Consider the following 19596-nt stretch of genomic DNA (forward strand, 5'->3'; position numbering starts at 1 on the left):
TAATGAGTCTTGCTACTAGTTTTAAAACTGAAACACTCTTGGCATCAAAACCAAAGGAGCTTAAAAAGGTTCTATTGTTAGAACCAGTTTTAAAAAGGGTTCTATGATGACATAATAAGAACTAAAAAAGGTTCCATCATGATGTAATGAGAACTAAAATAGGTTCTATCATGATAAAATGAGGAGTAAACAACATATTATGACATGACAAGAACTAAAAAGGTTTTATGAAAGAACTAAAAATTATTTTATGATGACAATTGGAACTTAAAAGGTATATATTATGACATAATGGGAAATAAAAAAGGTTCTATTATGACATCATGGGAACTTAAAAGGTTCTGTAATGTCATTTTCTCAAACGGCATGAGATTGTAACCATTTTTGGAACCTTTTGTTTTAAGAGTGTAGCAAACACAATTAGGGTGTAAAAGAGAAGACGATAACCAGAGGAATAGGAGGAGACAGAGAGAGAGAGAGAGAGAGAGAGAGAGAGAGAGAGAGAGAGACAGAGAGACACAGAGAGAGAGAGAGAGAGAGAGAGAGAGAGAGAGAGAGAGAGAGAGAGAGACGCTGTGCTGATGTTTTAATCAGGACTCTGGCTTCTCTCTGGAGGATTCCTGTTCCTGTCTCAGCGTGTAAAGCTTGGTTTTGGCGCATACAAGCGCCGCCTAAAAATAGATCCAATATTTCTCCCTCCCTTCATCTGCTGCTGATGTCAGAAACACTTCCCCTTCTTTTTTCTCTCTTTTATTTTTTTTCTCACATTCTCTCTCTCTCTCTCTCTCTCTCTCTCTCTCTCACATGAAATGTTAATAAGCTGTTCTGAACAAGGTGTTTGAGATGGACTGCCCCCTTTTGCAATCCCATGCGTGTTTCTGAGCAAGATTGACTTGTTTTTCAGGTGCTATAAAATCAATACAACAATTTCCCACTGAATTCCTGTAATAGACATCTGAGCCATTTGCACTTCCTGTCGTGAACCTGCTAAAATAAGGCTGATGAATTTAACTAATAGATATACATACTTCCCAAGTTAATTGATCACTACCACATTAAAGTTTGCATTACAAGTTTTCTGAAATGTTGTTTAGTAAGCAAATAAGGCATTATCAGGTTCAAAATTCTCGTTTTCGTTTTGTTGACATATTAGAGTTGAAGGTTTTTACTGAGGGGATTTTGAATATCTCTTTTTATCACTCCATAAATCAGAAATATTGTCAACTGCCAGAAATAAAACATGTTTTTAGGAATGAAATGTTGTGTTAAATTAGGCAAATGATATATGACCGAACCCCTCATTAAATACCTTCAGAATATAGATAGGAATAAAACTGTAAAGTTTGGTCGATTCAAGTGAAATGGAGATAAGTAATTTTGAGAAAACGGCCTTTAAAGATTTGTATTTATTACACTTTATCTTTTTGCATGTGTAGATTTCAAACACTTAAATGAATATTTTGGATGTTTTCTTTCCAATAGTCTAAGGCCAGATTTGTCAAATTGTCAAAATTTGGAAAACCCATTTGTACTCTTGTGCTTTTAACATCTCGTGAATGTTTATTTTAATTTTGGTGTTGGTGTTGGACCTAGGCAATTTTGCACAGCACTTTAAATGTGCTTTATAAATAAATTAAACTTGAAACTTGAAAATCTCTGCCTGTAGACAAAATAAATTAAACATCTCGCATAAATGGTCTGCTCACATTCTCACTTTCAGCTACATCTGCGAAAGTGACGAAAACGACACAAAAATATAGCCTTAAATAATGATGTTTACAAGTTTTATATGGTCATGTAGTTAAAACTCCAATCATTAGAGGCACACATCCATAAAAAAAAAAAGTGAGAGTGCGACTGCTACCAAATCCCTGATTTCTCGCTGAGATGGATGATCAGAGATTTTCAGAGAGAGACGTTGTGGGATGTTTGTGGGCAGGCAGACAAGGTCTGTGATGAATGCGAGGGCACGAGGTCGTTTTTAACCCCGTCAGGGAGAGTTAGAGTTGTTCTACGACACTGTCCGCGAGACACAAACCTCATTGTTTTCTGCTTTCTTCACCCTCCTGACATCAATATTGATGAGGTTCTCTCGCCAGAAGATCCATCATACCGTTTTATGTGATGCAGTGACTGACCGTTTGTGTGTGTGTGTGAGTTTGACGTTATGTTTGATGGTGGGAACCTTGCATCGTTGCATTTTTTCACGTCTGCAAGGCCAGCAGTGCAAATTTAATGATTCTTCTTAGGCTGAGAAGGCAACTCTATTCATCCTTTTATTGACTCTGTGCTCCTTATTGCCATTCATATTGCTTTCTAACATATTCATAGGTGCTTCTCATACTAGTTTTGCAGTGTATGCATACTATAATTACTTGCATGCATTGAATACTCAGATTTGGACTTAGCACACCAGTACACTGTGAAGTATGTACTGAAATATGCAGCAATAGACATCAGACAGTATTATGCTATTATCACCAAAAGACTGGATTACCTTGCATGTTTAATTCAGCAAGTGTGCACTTAATGAGGTCATGACAATAATTTAGTATGCTACTGTTTGAATTGTTTACTGTTGCATACTGTTTTTTTAATTGAAAACCATAAAACACTATTGTTGTATATACATTTTTGCGTGCATGAAAATGTGGCAACAATTTAGTATGCTACAGTTTGAAATGTTTACCGTAGTATATACTGCATTCTATTGTTTTATACAGGAAACAGTATTCAAGTTTTCCATTCTAAACATAACCCATAACTTTGACTATGTTTGGAATAATAGTGCGCATACTGATAGGGTATGTATTATGCAGCAATAGACTTCAGCGAACTTAATTGTCAAAAAAATCCCATTACTGTGCATGTTTATTACTTGTGTAATTTCTTTTTCAGTTTTATGCGAGGAATAATGGCACAATTTAGTATGCTACAGTTTGAAATGTTAACTGTTGCATACTGCATACTGTTTTTAAATAAGAAACAAACAGTACTCTATTTTAAACATAGCCCACAACTTTTGCTGTTCAGAATACTAATATACTACATACTGCGCAGTACATACTGCAACCATATTTTATAGTACACAATATTATTGTTAAACCTCATTACTGTACATGTTTACTGCAGCAAATGTACAGTATGCATTTTTTTATGTGAGGAATAATGTCACAATTTAGTATGCTACAGTTTGAAATGTTAACTGTTGTGTACTGCATACTGTTTTTAAATAAGAAACAAACAGAATTCGATTTTAAACATAGCCCACAACTTTTGCTGTTCAGAATACTAGCATACTACATACTGCGCAGTATATACTGTAACCATATTTTATAGTACACAATATTATTGTTAAACCTCATTACTGTACATGTTTACTGCAGCAAACATTCTGGTAGAATACAACGTAATACATACTGCATACTAGATAGTATATACTGTATTTATGTAGTAAGAAACACTTCAAATTCCGGTAAAATACTAAGTAGTACATACTGCATACAAGACAGTATATACTGTATTTATGTAGTAAGGAACACTTCAAATTCCGGTAGAATACTATGTAGTACATACCGCATACTAGACAGTATATACTGTATTTATGTAGTAAGGAACACTTCAAATTCCGGTAGAATACTATGTAGTACATACTGCATACTAGACAGTATATACTGTATTTATGTAGTAAGAAACACTTCAAATTCCGGTAGAATACTACGTAATGCATACTGAATACTAGATAATTTATACTGTATTTATGTAGTAAGAAACACTTCAAATTCCGGTAGAATACTACGTAGTACATACCGCATACTAGACAGTATATACTGTATTTATGTAGTAAGAAACACTTCAAATTATGGTAGAATACTACGTAATACATACCGCATACTAGACAGTATATACTGTATTTATGTAGTAAGAAACACTTCAAATTACGATAGAATACTACGTAGTACATACCGCATACTAGACAGTATATACTGTATTTATGTAGTAAGAAACACTTCAAATTCCGGTAGAATACTACGTAGTACATACCGCATACTAGACCAGGGATAGGCAACTTCGGTCCTGGAGGGCCACTGTCCTACAGAGTTTAGCTCCAACTCTAAAAAATATCACCTGCCTGTAATTTTCTAGTAATCCTGAGGACCTTGATTAGCTTGTTCAGATGTGTTTGATTAGGGTTGAAGCTAAACTCTGTAGGACATTGGCCCTCCAGGACCGAAGTTGCCCATCCCTGTACTTGACAGTATATACTGTATTTATGTAGTAAGGAACACTTCAGTAGTACGCTACATCATTATCAGAACATTTGGCTACCGGTATGTTAAGTTCAGTGAGTGCACTGCATACGTATAGTACTATACACTGCAGAAGTAGTAAGATAAGTATGGTAGTATGCTATTCAGAATTTAACATGACCATGCACTATAATGCGATTATGTGACAACAATGTAGCATACTACAATTTGAAATGTTTCCTGTTACCCATTACCAAATAATACGCCATATGTATTTCAGTTTCTACTCAGCAGTACACTGATATTCCATTCTAAACGCAGCTCTTTTTCTCCTCCTCCCTTGATTTCCTCTAGAGTCTGCCATATAAATTGCTGTTGTATAAAACACTGCACTTGACCCTTGAACGTCGCGTCTCGCTCAGTATGATAATGTCTCTCTCTTTCTCTTCCCCCAGGATGACTTCCTGTACAGCGTATCGGTTATCAGCGGAGTGGTGTGCACCATTCTGTCCATCTGTAAGTTCATGCTGGGGAAAGTCCTCACCAGCAGGGCCCTCATCACTGATGGTACGTTTCCCCGGAAACCCACCAGGTTACCGTGGTGATGGCCAGCCGGATTTATTATTCACAGTGCCTTGGCAACGTGTCTGGTCTTATTTCACCTCAGCTCCTCCCTTTTTAACTTCTGACGGGCTGGAAGGAGCAGGATTTTACATGTGACTATATATTGGCTTAAAAAAGAGAGATTACATTTACACTTAACACATCACATTACGGACATATTTTTGATTTTTTTTTTTTTTCATATATTGAAAGCTGGAAAGATAGTCGAGCTCCAAAATGACAACAAATATGTTTTTATGACTTCAGACAACATTATTACAAATCCAACTCACACATCGCATGGGTATCTTTTATGGAGGTTTTATGGCATTTTTGTTTGGAAAAAAAAACACTGAAAAAGAAAACGCGACAGATGAGTAGATAGACAGATAAGCAGATGGGAGTGCAGAGACAGACATATATATAGACAGATACGCACAGATGGACACACACACACACACACACACACACACACACACACACACACACGGTTAAAATTAAATCACAGGGCTTGTTGAGAAGATGTGTGCTATTACTTTTCTAACAGACCAAACTTGACATTTTTGTAATCGAAATAACACATATACACACAAAAAAAACTGATGTAGGATTTAGTTTGAAACTAATTTCCCTCAGAAATTGCTAGTTATTTTCACAAATAATTTTAAACGCATTGAATTAAATGTGAAATTTTGAAGTAGAAAATGGAAATGTATTTTTATATAAAACATCCTCCAATAATCTGCATTTACAACTTCGAAAAAAGTATTTATCTTTTAACTTTAAATAGTGTACAATATTTGATAACACTTTATTTTACAGTGTCCTTGTTACACGTTACAGGTAGTTACTGTAGTAATAACTATAAATTATGCATAATAACACGCAAACCAACCCCTATTCCTAACCCTATGAGTTGTTATGACTCTTATTACTCTCATATTATTTAATATGCCACACACACGGAGTGTGACAGTAATTGCTAATGTCAAACACTCTATGTGCATCAACCATCTCAGTAGCACAAACAACACACCCATCGTGGAACCAGTGAATCGTACACAAGATAAACACATGTGAAACTCACCAGCTGTCCAAACATTGCTGGTTATCACATGACTGATCATCTTATTACAGAATGTTAAGAAGATTTATAATCTGTAAAGATTAAGAATCATTTTGTTTAATAGCAAGTTTTGCTATAAAAAGAAGATTTTGTCAATTTATTCATCCTCATGCCGTTCCAAACCCGTATGACTTTCTTTTTCTTCGGAACACAAAAGAATAGATTTAGCAGAATGTTCACGCTGCTCTTTCTGATTTTATACATTGACGTAATTATTCATTTCCAGGTTTTAACTCCCTAGTCGGAGGCGTCATGGGATTCTCCATCCTAATCAGCGCCGAGGTGTTCAAACACGAACCCAGTGTCTGGTTCCTGGACGGGACCATGGGGGTTCTGATCGGACTGATCATTCTCGCCTACGGAGTCAAGTAAGAGTCCCAATCCAACTCAAATATGAAAGTTTAAGGTGCACTAAGTACATTTTGAGTAGTTTTTATGTGAAAAAAAATGGAAATGTTACTTTAACATTGAAAGTTTCAGCCATAAAAGACAAAAAAAAAACAACAACACTCTGTTACTCCCAAGAGATTCGTTCTTGTAGCTAGTTTACTGAAAAGTAACACAACAAAGGTGTTGTGGGGGCCTGGAAATGCAAACTTGTATTTTCATTTTGGTTTCAAAGTGCAAGTTTTTGAAAACGATACCGACATCGTCTCCATGTAAACTACAAAAACACAAATTCGTATTATGTGTTCAGTCTATACAGTTGTGGTCAGAATTATTGGTAATTATGATCAAAAAATGTAAAAAATAAATCTGCATTGTTTATCCTTTTGATCTTTCATTCAAAAAATTCGCAAAAATCGAAAAAGTAAAAGAACTGAAAGTGTTTTTTTTTTTAGTACATCGTTGTTGTGTAAACGTACCCATAGTCATACACAAACCATGGTTATTATCGTTAAATTAAACTAAAACTACAAAAAAAAAAAGAAATATTACTTTAAATAAAATAAACATTAACTGAAATAAAATATAAAATACTTAAACTTGTTTTATTTCAGCTGGATGCCAAGGCAACATTTCAAATTTTTGTTTAGTTGAAGTACCAAAATAACTAAAGTAAATAAACTACAACTAAAAAACGTTTACGTTTTTAGTTTTAGTAAGTTTAGTTTAGCTAAAAAAACATTTAAAACACAAAAACAACAGCAAAATTACTCAAACTTTAAAGTTAAAATGAAAACAGAAAAATATATATATAGTATAGTATATAAATAGTAGGTATATAAATAGTAGTATGTAATTATACACTGATGACATTAATACAAACATTGTGCCATGTTTGTTCACTATAGCACAAAGCTGTTTCATAAACAGTAATTTAATAATGTTCTCGCTCACTTGAGGGATTCATGCGTGACTCTGTTAGTCTTTGGTGCAACTGTAAATATGCTGAAGGGTTTAACTAAAGCCTCTGAAAGGGACACTAATTATGTAGCATTTTGCTGGTTAAATAGCACACGATGCTCTCTAACAATTTCAAGCAATTATTAAAGCTGCAAGCAGCGATGAAAGGGCCCTCGCACCCGTGCCATCAACACTCGGTGGCTTTAGGAAGACAGAGCATGGTTGGGCAATGTACATTTAAGGAGGTATATATAGTAAGAGTATGTCAAAGTCAGTTACAAAATGTTTTGTATAATGGTGATAATAGCATGCTTCATGACTCAGCTAAGTGTTGCTAGCATGTTTATTGTGTTTCTAGCATGCTTAGTACACAATAATTATGTTGTTAGTACTGCATAACTGTGTTAACCATGTCAGTTTCTGTTGCCAGTAGTTGGGGCTATGTCTATATCTGAATATTGCTATGTAGATGTGTTCAGTGCAGGACTTTTATCAAACATGTGAAGTTTGGGGCAGATTGGACATTGTATGCTTGAGTTACAACAACTTCCTTTAGCATTTCTAGCATGTTTTATGATGTTTCTAGCATTTTACATATTAATTTTGGGGTAGATTGGACATTGCATTCCTGAGTTACAGCAAATTCATATTTAATTGCAGTAATATCATGCTTTAGCACTTAGCTAAGTGTTTGCTAGTATGTTTTAGCATGTCTCTAGTATGTTGGTAGGATATTTAGCACCTACTGGCATTTTTTTATATGTTATTAGGAGTCCAGAACAGTGTTAAACGTCACTTCCTTTTGCCAGCAGGCGGCGCTATGACTATAACTGAATATGAGCATGGACATGTGTTCAAAAGATAACTCTTATCAAATGTGTGAAGTTTGGGGTAGATTGGACATTTTATGCTTAAGTTACAACAACTTCCTTGAGCTTTTATAGCATGCTTTAGAACTTAGCTAAGTGTTGCTAGCATGTTTCTTGCATGTTACATATTAAGTTTGGGGTAGATTGAACATCCCATGCCTGTGTTACAACAAATTCCCATTTAATTGCAGTAATATCATGATTTAGCACTTATCTAAGTGATTGATAGCATGTTTTAGCATGTTTCTAGTATGTTGTTAGCATGTTTAGCACATGCTGGCACTTTTTTATATGTTATTAGGAGTCCACAACAGTGTTTAACATGTCACTTCCTGTTGCCAGCAGGTGGCGCTATGACTGTAACTGAATATGAGCATGGTCATGTGTTCAGGACAGAACGCTTATCAAAAGTGTGAAGTTTGGGGCAGATTGGACATTGCCTTCTTGAGTAACAACAACATCCTGTTTCATTGAATTAGCATGCTTTAGCACTCAGCTAAGTTTTGCTAGCATGTTTTAACATGTTTCTAGCATGTTTAGAAGTCAATGGCATTTTTAACATCTTGCTAGAACGGCAGCAACGTGTTAAACATGACACTTCCTGTTACCAGTAGGTGGCGCTATTACTATAACTGAATATTCTCATGTAGATGTGTTCAGGCCATGACTCTTATCAAACGTGTGACGTTTGGGGCAGATTGGACATTCCATGCCTGTGTTACAGCAAATTCCTATTTAATTGCAGCAATAGCATGCTTTAGCACTTAGCTAAGTGTTTGCTAGCATGTCTTAGCATGTTTCTAGTATGTTGTTAGCATGTTTAGCACTTGATGGCACTTTTTTTATATGTTTTTATATGTCCACAACAGTGTTTAACATGTCACTTCCTGTTGCCAGCAGGTGGCACTATGACTGTAACTGAATATGAGCATGGTCATGTGTTCAGGACAGAACGTTTATTAAAAGTGTGAAGTTTGGTGCAGAATGGACATTGCCTTCTTGCGTAACAACAACATCCTGTTTCATTGAATTAGCATGCTTTAGCACTTAGCTAAGTATTGCTAGCATGTTTTAACATGTTTCTAGCATGTTTAGAAGTCAATGGCATTTTTAACATGTTGCTAGAATGGCATCAACGTGTTAAACATGACACTTCCTGTTACCAGTAGGTGGCGCTATTACTATAACTGAATATTCTCATGTAGATGTGTTCAGGACAGAACGCTTATCAAAAGTGTGAATTTTTGGGCAGATTGGACATTCCATGCCTGAGTTACAGCAAATTCCTATTTAATTGCAATAATAGCATGCTTTAGCACTTAGCTAAGAGTTTGCTAGCATGTTTTAGCATGCTTCTAGTATGTTGTTAGCATGTTTAGCACTTGCTGGCACTTTTTTATATGTTATTAGGAGTCCATAACAGTGTTAAACATGTCACTTCCTGTTGCCAGCAGGTGGCGCTATGACTATAACTGAATATGAGCATGGTCATGTGTTCAGGACATAACTCTTATCAAACGTGTGAAGTTTGGGGCAGATTGGACATTCCATGCCTGAGTTACAGCAACTTCCTGTTTCATGGCGAAACATCGAAATTTGTCAGGCCGCCGAGGACCCGCCCTTCGACGAAAACTCAAGATCTTCGCAATTTAACGTCGCAAAGGCCTTAAGATTACACTCACCAAATTTGAAGATGATCAGATTAAAACTGTAGGAGGAGTTCGTTAAAGTACGAGGCCTGAAAATGGCAAAAACTGCACAAAAATCTGAGAGGAAGTTCAAAATGGCTGACTTCCTGTTGTGTTTAGGGCTATGCTCCAAGAGACTTTTTTGTAGGTATTAGGTCATTACACGTATGTACCGAATTTCGTGCACGTACGTTGAACGTTGCGGGAGGCGCACTCCGTTGAACTTTTATAGGTGGCGCTATCGAGCCATTTTGCCCCGTCCAATTCTGAAACCTATATCAGATGTAAATTTTCGCCAGTTCTGACGCGTGTGCAAAGTTTCGTGAGTTTTCGCGCATGTTTAGGCCCTCAAAAATGCAATTCAATGCGGAGAAGAATAATAATAATAATAATAAACAGAGCAATTCCAAGAGGGTCCTCACACCATCGGTGCTCGGGCCCTAATTAAAGCTGCAAGCAGCGATGAAAGGGCCCTCGCACCCGTGCCATCAACACTCGGTGGCTTTAGGAAGGCAGAGCATGGTTGGGAAATGTACATTTAAGGAGGTATATATAGTAAGAGTATGTCAAAGTCAGTTACAAAATGTTTTGTATAATGGTGATAATAGCATGCTTCATGACTCAGCTAAGTGTTGCTAGCATGTTCAGTCTGTTTCTAGCATGCTTAGTACACAATAATTATGTGGTTAGTACTGCATTACTGTGTTAACCATGTCAGTTTCTGTTGCCAGTAGGTGGCGTTATGACTATAACTGAATATGAGCATGGATGTGTGTTCAGGACAGAACTCTTATCAAACATGTGAAGTTTGGTGCAAATTGGACATTGCCTTCTTGAGTAACAACAAAGTCATGTTTCATTGAATTAGCATTCTTTAGAACTTAGCTAAGCATTGTTAGCATGTTTTAACATGTTGCTAGAACGGCATCAACGTGTTAAACATGTCACTTCCTGTTGCCAGTTGGTGGCGCTATTACTATAACTGAACATTCTCATGTAGATGTGTTCAGGCCATGACTCTTATCAAAAGTGTGAAGTTTGGGGCAGATTGGACATTCCATGCCTGAGTTACAGCAAATTCCTATTTAATTGCAATAATAGCATGCTTTAGCACTTGGCTAAGAGTTTGCTAGCATGTTTTAGCATGTTTCTAGTATGTTGTTAGCATGTTTAACACTTGCTGGCACTTTTTTATATGTTATTAGGAGTCCACAACAGTGTTAAACATGTCACTTCCTGTTGCCAGCAGGTGGCGCTATGACTGTAACTGAATATAAGCATGGTCATGTGTTCAGGACAGAACGCTTATCAAAAGTGTGAAGTTTGGGGCAGATTGGACATTCCATGCCTGAGTTACAGCAAATTCATATTTAATTGCAGTAATATCATTCTTTAGCACTTAGCTAAGTGTTTGCTATTATGTTTTAGCATGTCTCTAGTATGTTGGTAGGATGTTTAGCACCTACTGGCATTTTTTTATATGTTATTAGGAGTCAAGAACAGTGTTAAACGTCACTTCCTGTTGCCAGCAGGTGGCGCTATGACTATAACTAAATATGAGCATGGACATGTGTTCAAGAGATAACTCTTATCAAACGTGTGACGTTTGGGGTAGATTGTACATTGCCTTCTTGAGTAACAACAAAGTCCTGTTTCATTGAATTAGCATGCTTTAGCACTTAGCTAAGTATTGCTAGCATGTTTTAATATGTTTCTAGCATGTTTAGAACTCAATGGCATTTTTAACATGTTGCTAGAACGGCATCAACGTGTTAAACATGTCACTTCCTGTTGCCAGTAGGTGGCGCTATTACTATAACTGAATTTGAGCATAGGCATGCGTTCAGGCCATGATTCTTATCAAACATGTGAAGTTTGGGGCAGATTGGACGTTCCATGCCTGAGTTACAGCAAATTCCTATTTAATTGCAGTAATAGCATGCTTTATCACTTAGCTAAGTGTTTGCTAGCATGTTTCTAGTATGTTGCTAACCTGTTTAGCACTTGCTGGCTCTTTTATATATGTTATTAGGAGACCACAACAGTGTTAAACATGTCACTTCCTGTTGACAGCAGGTGGCGCTATTACTATAACTGAATATTCTCATGTAGATGTGTTCAGGCCATGACTCTTATCAAACGTGTGAAGTTTGGGGCAGATTGGACATTCCATGCCTGTGTTACAGCAAATTCCTATTTAATTGCAGCAATAGCATGCTTTAGCACTTAGCTAAGTGTTTGCTAGCATGTTTTAGCATGTTTCTAGTATGTTGTTAGCATGTTTAGCACTTGCTGGCACTTTTTTTATATGTTTTTATATGTCCACAACAGTGTTTAACATGTCACTTCCTGTTGCCAGCAGGTGGCACTATGACTGTAACTGAATATGAGCATGGTCATGTGTTCAGGACAGAACGTTTATTAAAAGTGTGAAGTTTGGCGCATATTGGACATTGCCTTCTTGAGTAACAACAACATCCTGTTTCATTGAATTAGCATGCTTTAGCACTTAGCTAAGTATTGCTAGCATGTTTTAACATGTTTCTAGCATGTTTAGACCTCAATGGCATTTTTAACATGTTGCTAGAATGGCATCAACGTGTTAAACATGACACTTCCTGTTGCCAGTAGGTGGCGCTATTACTATAACTGAATATTATCATGTAGATGTGTTCAGGACAGAACGCTTATCAAAAGTGTGAAGTTTGGGGCAGATTGGACATTCCATGCCTGAGTTACAGCAAATTCCTATTTAATTGCAATAATAGCATGCTTTAGCACTTAGCTAAGAGTTTGCTAGCATGTTTTAGCATGCTTCTAGTATGTTGTTAGCATGTTTCGCACTTGCTGGCACTTTTTTATATGTTATTAGGAGTCCATAACAGTGTTAAACATGTCACTTCCTGTTGCCAGCAGGTGGCGCTATGACTATAACTGAATATGAGCATGGCCATGTGTTCAGGACAGAACTCTTATCAAACGTGTGAAGTTTGGGGGAGATTGGACATTCCATGCCTGAGTTACAGCAACTTCCTGTTTCATGGCGAAACATCGAAATTTGTAAGGCCGCCGAGGACCCGCCCTTCGACGAAAACTCAAGATCTTCGCAATTTAACGTCGCAAAGGCCTTAAGATTACACTCACCAAATTTGAAGATGATCAGATTAAAACTGTAGGAGGAGTTCGTTAAAGTACGAGGCCTGAAAATGGCAAAAACTGCACAAAAATCTGAGAGGAAGTTCAAAATGGCTGACTTCCTGTTGTGTTTAGGGCTATGCTCCAAGAGACTTTTTTGTAGGTATTAGGTCATTACACGTATGTACCGAATTTCGTGCACGTACGTGGAACGTTGCAGGAGGCGCACTCCGTTGAACTTTTATAGGTGGCGCTATCGAGCCATTTTGCCCCGTCCAATTCTGAAACCTATATCAGATGTAAATTTTCGCCAGTTCTGACGCGTGTGCAAAGTTTCGTGAGTTTTCGCGCATGTTTAGGCCCTCAAAAATGCAATTCAATGCGGAGAAGAATAATAATAATAATAATTAAAGCTGCAAGCAGCGATGAAAGGGCCCTCGCACCCGTGCCATCAACACTCGGTGGCTTTAGGAAGGCAGAGCATGGTTGGGAAATGTACATTTAAGGAGGTATATATAGTAAGAGTATGTCAAAGTCAGTTACAAAATGTTTTGTATAATGGTGATAATAGCATGCTTCATGACTCAGCTAAGTGTTGCTAGCATGTTCAGTCTGTTTCTAGCATGCTTAGTACACAATAATTATGTGGTTAGTACTGCATTACTGTGTTAACCATGTCAGTTTCTGTTGCCAGTAGGTGGCGTTATGACTATAACTGAATATGAGCATGGATGTGTGTTCAGGACAGAACTCTTATCAAACATGTGAAGTTTGGTGCAAATTGGACATTGCCTTCTTGAGTAACAACAAAGTCATGTTTCATTGAATTAGCATTCTTTAGAACTTAGCTAAGCATTGTTAGCATGTTTTAACATGTTGCTAGAACGGCATCAACGTGTTAAACATGTCACTTCCTGTTGCCAGTTGGTGGCGCTATTACTATAACTGAACATTCTCATGTAGATGTGTTCAGGCCATGACTCTTATCAAAAGTGTGAAGTTTGGGGCAGATTGGACATTCCATGCCTGAGTTACAGCAAATTCCTATTTAATTGCAATAATAGCATGCTTTAGCACTTGGCTAAGAGTTTGCTAGCATGTTTTAGCATGTTTCTAGTATGTTGTTAGCATGTTTAACACTTGCTGGCACTTTTTTATATGTTATTAGGAGTCCACAACAGTGTTAAACATGTCACTTCCTGTTGCCAGCAGGTGGCGCTATGACTGTAACTGAATATAAGCATGGTCATGTGTTCAGGACAGAACGCTTATCAAAAGTGTGAAGTTTGGGGCAGATTGGACATTCCATGCCTGAGTTACAGCAAATTCATATTTAATTGCAGTAATATCATTCTTTAGCACTTAGCTAAGTGTTTGCTATTATGTTTTAGCATGTCTCTAGTATGTTGGTAGGATGTTTAGCACCTACTGGCATTTTTTTATATGTTATTAGGAGTCAAGAACAGTGTTAAACGTCACTTCCTGTTGCCAGCAGGTGGCGCTATGACTATAACTAAATATGAGCATGGACATGTGTTCAAGAGATAACTCTTATCAAACGTGTGACGTTTGGGGTAGATTGTACATTGCCTTCTTGAGTAACAACAAAGTCCTGTTTCATTGAATTAGCATGCTTTAGCACTTAGCTAAGTATTGCTAGCATGTTTTAATATGTTTCTAGCATGTTTAGAACTCAATGGCATTTTTAACATGTTGCTAGAACGGCATCAACGTGTTAAACATGTCACTTCCTGTTGCCAGTAGGTGGCGCTATTACTATAACTGAATTTGAGCATAGGCATGCGTTCAGGCCATGATTCTTATCAAACATGTGAAGTTTGGGGCAGATTGGACGTTCCATGCCTGAGTTACAGCAAATTCCTATTTAATTGCAGTAATAGCATGCTTTATCACTTAGCTAAGTGTTTGCTAGCATGTTTCTAGTATGTTGCTAACCTGTTTAGCACTTGCTGGCTCTTTTATATATGTTATTAGGAGACCACAACAGTGTTAAACATGTCACTTCCTGTTGACAGCAGGTGGCGCTATTACTATAACTGAATATTCTCATGTAGATGTGTTCAGGCCATGACTCTTATCAAACGTGTGAAGTTTGGGGCAGATTGGACATTCCATGCCTGTGTTACAGCAAATTCCTATTTAATTGCAGCAATAGCATGCTTTAGCACTTAGCTAAGTGTTTGCTAGCATGTTTTAGCATGTTTCTAGTATGTTGTTAGCATGTTTAGCACTTGCTGGCACTTTTTTTATATGTTTTTATATGTCCACAACAGTGTTTAACATGTCACTTCCTGTTGCCAGCAGGTGGCACTATGACTGTAACTGAATATGAGCATGGTCATGTGTTCAGGACAGAACGTTTATTAAAAGTGTGAAGTTTGGCGCATATTGGACATTGCCTTCTTGAGTAACAACAACATCCTGTTTCATTGAATTAGCATGCTTTAGCACTTAGCTAAGTATTGCTAGCATGTTTTAACATGTTTCTAGCATGTTTAGACCTCAATGGCATTTTTAACATGTTGCTAGAATGGCATCAACGTGTTAAACATGACACTTCCTGTTGCCAGTAGGTGGCGCTATTACTATAACTGAATATTATCATGTAGATGTGTTCAGGACAGAACGCTTATCAAAAGTGTGAAGTTTGGGGCAGATTGGACATTCCATGCCTGAGTTACAGCAAATTCCTATTTAATTGCAATAATAGCATGCTTTAGCACTTAGCTAAGAGTTTGCTAGCATGTTTTAGCATGCTTCTAGTATGTTGTTAGCATGTTTCGCACTTGCTGGCACTTTTTTATATGTTATTAGGAGTCCATAACAGTGTTAAACATGTCACTTCCTGTTGCCAGCAGGTGGCGCTATGACTATAACTGAATATGAGCATGGCCATGTGTTCAGGACAGAACTCTTATCAAACGTGTGAAGTTTGGGGGAGATTGGACATTCCATGCCTGAGTTACAGCAACTTCCTGTTTCATGGCGAAACATCGAAATTTGTAAGGCCGCCGAGGACCCGCCCTTCGACGAAAACTCAAGATCTTCGCAATTTAACGTCGCAAAGGCCTTAAGATTACACTCACCAAATTTGAAGATGATCAGATTAAAACTGTAGGAGGAGTTCGTTAAAGTACGAGGCCTGAAAATGGCAAAAACTGCACAAAAATCTGAGAGGAAGTTCAAAATGGCTGACTTCCTGTTGTGTTTAGGGCTATGCTCCAAGAGACTTTTTTGTAGGTATTAGGTCATTACACGTATGTACCGAATTTCGTGCACGTACGTGGAACGTTGCAGGAGGCGCACTCCGTTGAACTGTTATAGGTGGCGCTATCGAGCCATTTTGCCCCGTCCAATTCTGAAACCTATATCAGATGTAAATTTTCGCCAGTTCTGACGCGTGTGCAAAGTTTCGTGAGTTTTCGCGCATGTTTAGGCCCTCAAAAATGCAATTCAATGCGGAGAAGAATAATAATAATAATAATAAACAGAGCAATTCCAAGAGGGTCCTCACACCATCGGTGCTCGGGCCCTAATTAAAGCTGCAAGCAGCGATGAAAGGGCCCTCGCACCCGTGCCGCCGCCACCCGGTGGCTTTAGGAAGACAGAGCATGGTTGGACAATGTGCATTTAAGGAGGTATATATAGTAGTTGCTAGCAGGTTTAGTATGTTTTTAGCATGCTTAGTACACAATAGTTATGTGGTTAGTACTGCATTACTGTGTTAACCATGTCAGTTTCTGTTGCCAGTAGGTGGGGCTATGTCTATATCTGAATATCGCTATGTAGATGTGTTCAGTGCAGGACTTTTATCAAACATGTGGAGTTTGGGGCAGATTGGACATTGTATGCTTGAGTTACAACAACTTCCTTTAGCATTTCTAGCATGTTTTATGATGTTTCTAGCATATTACATATTAAAGGGTTAGTTCACCCAAAAATTTAAATTCTGTCAGTAATTACTCACCCTCATGTTGTTCCAACCGCGTAAGACATTCGTTCATCTTCGGAACACAAATTAAGATATTTTTGATGAAATCTGAGCCATGTTTCACTCCTCCATAGGCTTCCAGTGTGACCGAAACTTGCTGGCCCAGAAAAGTTATTAAAGAGATCGTTAATATAGTCCAAGTGACTCCAGTGGCTCAATCTTAAGTATATCAAGCGACGAGAATACTTTTTGTGCGCAAAAACAAACAAAAATAACGACTTTATTCCACTATTCATTTCCTTCTCTCTGGATGTCTAGTTGGTTTGCGTAGTGTTTTTGCGCAGCGCGTCTGTGTCACACGTCACCACGTAGGCTCACTATTGGCCGACGCCGGTCATGTGTGTGTTGCGTGATGACGTGCAACACAGACGCGCAGCGCAAACACACTACGAGGCCCAGAGAGAAGGAAATGAAAAGTGGAATAAAGTCGTTATTTTTGTTTGTTTTTGCGCACAAAAAGTATTCTCGTCGCATGATAAACTTAATGTAGTGCCACTGTAGTTACTTGGACTATTTTAACGATGTTTTAATAACTATTCTGGGCCGGTGAGTTTCGGTCACACTGGAAGCCTATGGAGGAGTCAAAATTCTGTCAGATTTCATCAAAAATATCTTAATTTGTGTTCCGAAGATGAACGAAAGACTTACATGGTTGGAACAACATGAGGGTGAGTAATTACTGACAGAATTTTCATTTTTGGGTGAACTAACCCTTTAATTTTGGGGTAGATTGGACATTGAATGCCTGAGTTACAGCAAATTCATATTTAATTGCAGTAATAGGATGCTTTAACACTTAGCTAAGTATTTGATTGCATGTTTCTAGTATGTTGCTAACATGTTTAGCAGTTGGTGACACTTTTTTATATGTTATTAGGAGTCCAGAATAGTGTTAAACGTCACTTCCTGTTGCCAGCAGGCGGCGCTATGACTATATCTGAATATGAGCATGGACTTGTGTTCAGGAGATAACTATTATCAAACGTGTGAAGTTTGGGGTAGATTGGACATTGTATGCCTAAGTTACAACAACTTCCTTTAGCATTTCTAGCATGCTTTAGAACTTAGCTATGTGTTGCTAGCATGTTTATTGCATGTTACATATTAAGTTTGGGGCAGATTGGACATTCCATGCCTGTGTTACAGCAAATTCATATTTAATTGCAGCAATAGCATGCTTTAGCACTTAGCTAAGTGTTTGCTAATATGTTTCTAGTATGTTGTTAGCATGTTTAGCACTTGCTGGCACTTTTTTATATGTTATCAGGAGTCCACAACAGTGTTTAACATGTCACTTCCTGTTGCCAGCAGGCGGTGCTATGACTGTAACTGAATGAGCATGGTCATGTGTTCAGGACAGAACGCTTATCAAAAGTGTGAAGTTTGGCGCAGATTGGACATTGCCTTCTTGAGTAACAACAACATCCTGTTTCATTGAATTAGCTAAGTATTGCTAGCATGTTTTAACATGTTTCTAGCATTTTTAGAAGTCAGTGGCATTTTTAACATGTTGCTAGAACGGCATCAACGTGTTAAACATGACACTTCCTGTTACCAGTAGGTGGCGCTATTACTATAACTGAATATTCTCATGTAGATGTGTTCAGGCCATGACTCTTATCAAACGTGTGAAGTCTGGGGCAGATTGGACATTCTGTGCCTGAGTTACAACAAATTTCTATTTAATTGCAGTAATAGCATGCTTTAGCACTTAGCTAGGTGTTTGCTAGCATGTTTTAGCATGTTTCTAGTATGTTGTTAGCATGTTTAGCACTTGCTGGCACTTTTTTATATGTTATCAGGAGTCCACAAGAGTGTTAAACATGTCACTTCCTGTTGCCAGCAGGTGGCGCTATGACTATAACTGAATATGAGCATGGTCATGTGTTCAGGACAGAACGCTTATCAAAAGTGTGAAGTTTGGGGCAGATTGGACATTCCATGCCTTAGTTACAGCAACTTCCTATTTATTTGCAGCAATAGCATGCTTTAGCACTTAGCTAAGTGTTTGCTAACATGTTTCTAGTATGTTGTTAGCATGTTTAGCTCTTGCTGGCACTTTTTTATATGTTATCAGGAGTCCACAACAGTGTTTAACATGTCACTTCCTGTTGCCAGCAGGTGGCGCTATGACTGTAACTGAATATGAGCATGGTCATGTGTTCAGGACAGAACGCTTATCAAAAGTGTGAAGTTTGGCGCAGATTGGACATTGCCTTCTTGAGTAACAACAACATCCTGTTTCATTGAATTAGCATGCTTTAGCACTTAGCTAAGTATTGCTAGCATGTTTTAACATGTTTCTAGCATTTTTAGAAGTCAATGGCATTTTTAACATGTTGCTAGAACGGCATCAACGTGTTAAACATGACACTTCCTGTTACCAGTAGGTGGCGCTATTACTATAACTGAATATTCTCATGTAGATGTGTTCAGGCCATGACTCTTATCAAACGTGTGAAGTTTGGGGCAGATTGGACATTCCGTGCCTGAGTTACAGCAAATTCCTATTTAATTGCAGTAATAGCATGCTTTAGCACTTAGCTAAGTGTTTGCTAGCATGTTT

At 37.7% G+C, this 19596-nt stretch overlaps 1 protein-coding gene across 2 annotated transcripts in view; it reads left to right on the forward strand.

The window, feature by feature from the left end:
• tmem163b (transmembrane protein 163b) overlaps positions 1 to 19596 on the forward strand; it is a 43885-nt gene that overhangs the window by 19446 nt on the left and 4843 nt on the right. For both annotated transcript variants that reach the window (XM_079889555.1, XM_079889554.1), the window contains exons 6-7: positions 4706 to 4817; positions 6206 to 6347. In XM_079889555.1, coding sequence (XP_079745681.1) covers positions 4706 to 4817; positions 6206 to 6347 — 254 coding nt within the window. The remainder of the gene's footprint in view (positions 1 to 4705; positions 4818 to 6205; positions 6348 to 19596) is intronic.

This window comes from Squalius cephalus (genome assembly GCF_949319135.1).
Source record: "Squalius cephalus genome assembly, chromosome: 13".
Lineage (NCBI taxonomy): Eukaryota > Metazoa > Chordata > Actinopteri > Cypriniformes > Leuciscidae > Squalius > Squalius cephalus.